Source organism: Octodon degus, unplaced genomic scaffold (genome assembly GCF_000260255.1).
Source record: "Octodon degus isolate 3935 unplaced genomic scaffold, OctDeg1.0 scaffold00046, whole genome shotgun sequence".
In the NCBI taxonomy this organism is placed as follows: Eukaryota; Metazoa; Chordata; class Mammalia; order Rodentia; family Octodontidae; genus Octodon; species Octodon degus.
Window position 1 is genome coordinate 2,404,320 of NW_004524622.1, and position 7,109 is coordinate 2,411,428.

The 7,109-nt window shown below is 42.7% G+C and overlaps 1 protein-coding gene across 1 annotated transcript in view; it reads left to right on the forward strand.

Annotated features, from left to right (window-relative positions):
• Reep3 (receptor accessory protein 3) overlaps positions 1-7,109 on the forward strand; it is a 45,641-nt gene that overhangs the window by 29,368 nt on the left and 9,164 nt on the right. Inside the window, exon 6 of the mRNA XM_023716218.1 lies at positions 4,938-5,085. Within this exon, the coding sequence (XP_023571986.1) occupies positions 4,938-5,085 (148 nt within the window). The remainder of the gene's footprint in view (positions 1-4,937; positions 5,086-7,109) is intronic.

A 7,109-nucleotide genomic window follows, 5' to 3' on the forward strand; every position in this document is an offset into this window, starting at 1 on the left:
TTATGTTTTATACAGGATCTCACACTATGCAGCTCGGACTCGTAGTGATCCTCCTGTTTTCATCCTCCCCAGCTCTGGGATTATAGGCACACACCACTATGCCTGGTCTAGGTGGCCAGCTCACCGTGCCTGGGGGCAGGGCTGGTGCAGCATGTGGTGTTGGGGATTGAACTTTGGTCCTTGTGCTTGCCTAAGCAAGCACTTAGTCCACTGAGTTATCTTGCCAGCATATATATATATATATATTTACTATATGAAATATATATAATGAAATATATTTTTAGCCTTAAAGATATAGATATAGCTATATCTTACAAGCTAGAAGCTCTTGGACTTTGATATGACCTTTAAAGAACAATAATACCCATGCCTAGGTTTTCCAGGTTAAACCACCTGAGCACGTTAAAGATGAAAACAGGGCTCTAACTGGAACGTTTATTGCAGCATAAAGCAATTTTCTGAACATTACTCAGCTCTATGACCTCATTATCAGACATCTTCTCACAGGGTCAGTGCACAAGCTGATTCTGAGCAAAGCATGTATTTGTGAAGAACCTTCAAGGGTTTTGCTGAGGACATTCACCATTCCCTAGCTTTTCACATGAGAAATGTACGTGGCGTTTGTACAGATGAGCAATACTGTCGCCTCATAAAGGATGGTGAAGAAAAGTACCATTGGTCTCTCTTTGAATTTTCTCTGGCAGCTTTTTCTTGGTGAACTTCTTAGCAGGTATAAAAGTCCAACAAAGGAAATAGTGTTCCTGGCACTGGGGAGAGATAGCTCAGTGGTCTAAGCTCTTGAATGGCAAGCACAGAGACCCAAGTTTGATCCCTGGTGCTGCGTGCCAGGTGTGCCATGCTGGCTCGGAAAACAGTGTGGTGGCACACACCTATAATCCCCGTGCTGCAGAGGCTGAGACTAGAAGATCACTAAGTCCAAGCTGTGCACTGAGACCCTGTATCCAATAAATAAATAATACATAAAACTAAAAAAAGTTTTCCTGATAAACTTACTAAAATCTAATTGACTTTAAATGATCCCAGTTAGGTCTAAAACCTGTCATCTTGCTGTTCTCTTGACTTTCTGTCTGTGAAAGGATTTTGGACTATATAGCTACTTAGTATCTTCCCCTTAAAAAGAGAATATTTGCTAGGCATGATGACACATCACTGTAATCTCAGCTATAGTGAGGCTGAAGCAGGAGGCTTTCCAATTTGAGACTGTTGTAGGCAATGTGATGAAGTCCTGTCTCAAACACACACACACAGGCTGGTGATTAGCTCAGCAGTACAGCATCACCTTAGTGTGTGTGAGGCCATGGCTTCAACCCCCCGTACCTTAAAAACAAAAAGGAGCATGTGTGCAGACAGAAAGAAAGGCGATCCTATCACTGCGCCTACTGAACTCTTTTTTTTTTTTTTTTTTTTTTTTTTTATTTTAGGGAAGGGTCTACAGGGGGCTCAGGGTCTCACTACTAGATGGGAATCATAGTGATCCGCCTGTTCACAGCCTCCCAAGAGCTGGGATTACAGGCTTGCGCCACCACGCCCAGGCTCAATTGCTGGCTCCCCAGCTCCCATTGAATTCTAAAGCAACAAAGTTACTTGTTCAGTTCTGATTCTGCTGCTAATTGAGTAAGATTTTGGCAGATTCTCTGGGTCACTCTTTCAAAACATTCACTTCCTCATCTGTAGAATGAAGGGGTAAGGGGACGGCGAAATAGTGTAGTGATCTAAAGTGCCTGCCTAGGCAAGCGCTGGACCACGGTGCTATCCCTGGTGCCACGTGCTGCTGCAGCCCCACCCCAGGGGGCTGAGCCGGCCACCAAAAAAAAAGAAGGGCTAAAACCTGACGTATTAAACCTCTTAGATTACTAAATCTGGGACCAGGGAGATAGCTCAGTGGAATAAGCACTTCCCTGGCAAGCACAAGGGCCTGAGTTCAGTCCCTGTATCTGGGGGAAAAAAAAAAAAAGATTACTAAATCTGTAGCTCTCAAGTGGAGGTGATTTTGTGATACCACCCCCACCAGCAGGGTACATTTCTGGTTGAGGATGTTCAGAAGTGGGAAGGGGCTGCTCCTGCCTAGTGGGTGGAGGCCATGGGTGCTGCTTAATAGTGGGCAAAACCCAGGGCAGCTCCCAGTACAAAACAGACCAAAGCAGCAAGAGCACGTGGTTGGCCAGGTGTGGGGCGCACTCCTGTAGTCTCAAGACAGTGCTTTGATCTTTAAAACACTAAAATATATTATTCATCTAGTGTGTTCTGGGCTGGGTCAGATTAAGTGCTGAATGTCTCTGTCTGTCTGTCTGTCTGTCTCTCTCTCTCTCTCTCTCTCTCTCTCTCTCTCTCTCTCTGTAGTACTGTGGATTGAACTCAAGTGCTTTATACTGAACTGCATGCCTAGTCCTTTTTTTATTTTGAGACATTCTCCATAATTCACTAAATTTCTCCTGTGAGTTGGAACTTGCAGTCTTGTAGCCTCAGCCACCAGAGCGCAGGGATTGCAGGCGTGTCTCGTGTCCGCCCCAAAATGGTCCTTCTTGAGTAGCAGCCTTTGGGAATTACAGCGAGCCTTGGAGCTTACACTTGAGTGTCATAGTATGTTAATCAACAAAATTGTTGAAATAACCAACTTAAAAAGAGGAAATGTTGGTTTTGGCCTAAGGGTTTTACAAGTTTCAGTCTATGGCTAGTCGCTTGCTCGTTGCCAGGGCCTGCAAGCCAGAGGAGGGATGAGGATCCCAGTGACCCCTTCAACGCCCTCCTGCACCCATGTAATCTCACTTCCTCCCACTAGACCTGTCTCTTAAAAGTGCTACTTCAGTGCTCACTTCGGCAGCACATATACTAAAAGTGCTACTTCTGGGACTGGAGTGATGGCTCAGTAGGCCTGAGTTCAATCCCTGGTTCTGCCACAAAAAAAAAAAGTGCTACTTGCTCTTAACACATGGGCTGGGAACCTGCCTCTGACGTGTAAGGAGTAGGCACATCTGTCCCGTATGTGGCAGCAGGTTACAAACAAGGAGAGCTGAGGCGGTGGGTGTGTGCCTCGGTGGTAGAGTGCATTCTGCTCTTGCAGCAGATGTGACACCCTGGGCTCCATCCCCTTGAGAGACGGAAGCAGGGGAAGGGAGAGAGACTGAGACAGAGAAAGGACACAAAGGTGAGATAAAGAAGATATGGTTCTGGGAAAACACGGCATCTGCTTCGCATGAGCACAGTCACTGAGAGCTGTCCTGTCAGCCATCTGTTTAATGAGTAAGCCAGAGCTGATGAGGAGGAAGCCGGTAGTGCGAATTGAGCTGTGTCGTGAAAAATGTTTTAAATTTGTAAAACCCAGTTATAAAAATAATTGGAGAAATAATAATGGAGAAATAGATCCTTTAATAATTCCTTAATTCAAAAACATGGTAGAAATACACAGCACAATAGTATATGGAAATGGCATTTGGTTTTGACATAATACAGTATGCGACCCCTAAACCATTGTACTGAATCAAGACCTTTTTCCTCATGGTAGAATACTATGCAAGTTAGCAGAAATACCCAGCTGTTTGTAACACCTTTGACTTTGAAATTTAAATATGAACCACCGTGGATGAGTTTCTATGGTAATGTTGTAACTAGATGCATTTGCACATTCACAGAAGAATATTTTTAATCTAGCTATAAATAAGAAATGAGTCATCTATGTGCCATGCAAGTTTAAAATGAGTAAATTTAGAAACTATTCTCTCTTTATAAAGTTTTATCATTAGGGGGAATGTATATATCTCTGGAAAATTCAGAGAATGTCCCTTCCAAAGGGCAGCAGTGCAAATAACTGAACTTCCTGCAGTAGGACAAATCTCATCAGTCATGTCTGGTACTGGACCACCCAACCAGAGGTGGTGTGGGGCATTTGGAAGGTTAGTGCAATAAAGAAAATGAATTCTTATTTTAATTATTTGACATTTAAATATCTACCTGTGCCTCATATCTATTATTAGGCAAAAATAACTGACAGTGAAATTCTATAGTAGTAAACCTATCTAATCGGTAGTGAGTTCATTAACAGTATTACAGTATTATATAGTCAGAGTTCTTTCATGCTTTAATTTTCCAATTTTCCTCTTGCTCTAAGTAGAGCCATTACTGTTACCATACTACGTTTAGCTCTGCTTTAAAATAGTGTCTTTAGGGGGCCTGGCCGTAGCTCAGGCCTTTAAGTGGCTGCTTCCACAAAGCTGTCAGCCTCAGGTTGCTGGAGTTCGAACCTCACACCTCTCCAGGTGGCCAAAAGTGCCCTGAAGGCATTCGAGGAACAAAAAAAAAAACAAACCTTAAAATAGTGTCTTTAGGCCAGGCATGGTGGCATCTGCCTGCCATCCCAGCACGCAGGAGCTGAGGCAGGAGGACCATTGCAACTTAGGGGCCCGCCTGAGCTACAGAGTAAGTTCAAGGCCAGCCACACTGGACTGCACAGCACAACCCTGCCCCAAAAGACAAAAAGGAAGTCTGTACTCTGAAAAGTTTTCCTTAAATCATAAGCTTTAGGCTGCAAAGTGTTAGCTTGGTTATCACTCAGATTATGTTTGTTTTTCTTTCTCGGAGGGTGATCTCTTCTTTTCTACATTTTAAAATTGAATATAATGCTGAAATGTTTGGCATGAAAAGTACTAATGTTTACAGCATACTTTAAAATGCATAAAAAGTTCATGTATTTATGGATGGATAGATGGGCATGTGATAAGGCAAAATGTAATTAATGATATTCACTGTACAAGACTTTTCATTTTTCTCAAAGTTGTATAACAAAGTATTGAAGGATGTCACTAATGTAACAAAATATCATTGGCTTTCACAATAAAGTGTTTTCATATTTGAAATGTTAGTATATTAAATGTTTTGAAGTTTGATTTTTTTCCTTGAATTTCCCCTTCTCTATTAAATAGGGCCAAGGAGCAATAACTGAGCGCTTAAGAAGTTTCAGTATGCATGACTTAACAGCCATCCAGGGCGATGAGCCCGTGGGACAGAGACCTTACCAGCCTTTACCAGAAGCAAAAAAGAAAAGCAAGCCAACCTCCAGTCAGTCAGCAGGTGTGCTTAATTGTTTTAATTTACATTTGTTGTTGTTGTTTTGTGTTGCTTGTCTTTTTTTGAGACAGGGCCTCCCTATGCAGTTCAGGCTGGCCTTGAGTTCACTTTGTAGCCCAGGCTGTTCTCAAACTCAGAACAATCTTCCTGCCTCAGCCTCCCAAATGCTGGGATTACAGGCATGTGCCACACTTCAGGCTTTTATGGTGTTTTTTAATTGGATTTGTGGCTCAGGATGGGTACTAAAATAACATGTTTCAATTTTTGTAAATTTACTTTTAAGCCTATATTTTTGAGTTTTATATCTCACCAGAGCTTGCTTTCTCCATATTTTCTCAAAGTAAGGATAGTATTTGCTTTTCGCTGACCGTGAAAGTCATCCAGCTAAGATAGTAGCAGTAGCCCCTGGGCTGCAGTGAATCAGTGGCTCTGATCAGTCTGACTGGCACCATCTCTGCTCAGAGGATGTAGGGCAGCAAGGGCTTCCACAGTTTCACACTCTGTTCTGCAAGCACCGTGGACAGGTATGGCTATTGGCTGTCAAGAGAAAAAAGCTTAAGCAAGGACCGGGGAGATAGCTCAGCCACCTGAGTGCCTGCCTGGCAAGCACAAGGTCCGGAGTTCAGTACTGCAAAAAACAAAACTTTAAGTAGATAACAAAGGTGATTCAATTTGAAAGTTGTACTTTTCCAGTAGAAAATGTGTTGAAATTACACATTCCACTTTATAAACTAACATATACACTGTAAGTTATGAGATGTCACCATTGCCATGTTTAATATACTCTTCTGTTCTTAAAAGCAGGCGCATGAACAAGATGGAGTTCCGTCATCATTTTATCACATATAATAGGCAAGGCTGAGGGGCCAGGGAAATGGCTCAGTAGAATAAGCGCTTCCTAGGGCTGGTGAGATGGCTCAGTGGTCTAAAGCACCTACTTAGAACAAGCTTAGCAAAGCACAGGGACTGTGGTTCAATCCCCCAGCACCACATGCCTGCCAGCCCCGCCCCCAGGTGGGCTGAGCTGGCCACACACACACACACACACACACACACACAATTTAAAAAAAAAAAAAAGAATAAGCGCTTCCCTGGCAAGCGCAAGGGCCTTGAGTTCAATCCCCGGTTCCACCAAAAAAAAAAAAGAAAAAAAAAAAAGGCAAGGCTGACACTAGTGATCTCACACTTCCTTTTCATGTGTTGATCCATAAGTGAAAGGCTTCCTCTTTTCCTTTTAAAAGTAGTTTTAGGGGCCAGGGAGATGGCTCAATGGAATAAGTGCTTCCCTGGCAAGTGCAAGGACCTGCGTTCAATCCCTGGTTTCACAAAAAAAAAAAAAAAAAGTAGTTTTAGGGGCCAGGTAGATGACTCAGTAGAATAAGCACTTTCCTGGCAAGTGCAAGGACCTGAGTTCAATCCCTGGTTCTGTAAAATAAATAAATAAATGTAGTTTTGTTCTGAAGGAGTTTAAAAATCATCCTTTCAATTAAAGCCAATATGAAAAGCAAACGGTCCTTCCATAGAAGGGAAAACTTCTAGCTTTTCCTAAGAATGAATAACATTACAGGTTGGTAGCTGTTATCTAAAAGATCATAATCAAACATTGGCCATTGATTTAGATCGTAATGCACTTAAGAAGGAAGACCCCCCCCCCCGGGCATGTTGGTACACCCCTGGGATCCCAGCAGTCTAGGAAACTGATGCAGGGGAATCACTTTTGAACCCAACCTGGGCAGCTTAGCAAAACCCTGTCTGAAAAATTGTATTTATTTCTATTTTTTATTTATTTATTTATTTTTGCGGAACTGAGGAGTGAACCCAGGCCCTTGCACTTGCCAGGCAAGGGCTTATTCTACTGAGCTATCTCCCCAGCCCCTGTCTGAGAAATTTTTTAAAATTATATTATTTGTTGAAAAAAAAAAAATTATATCAAGGGGGCTGGTGAGATGGCTCAGTGGTCTAAAGCACCTACTTAGAACAAGTTTAGCAAACACAGGGACCACGGTTCAATCCCCCAGCACCACATG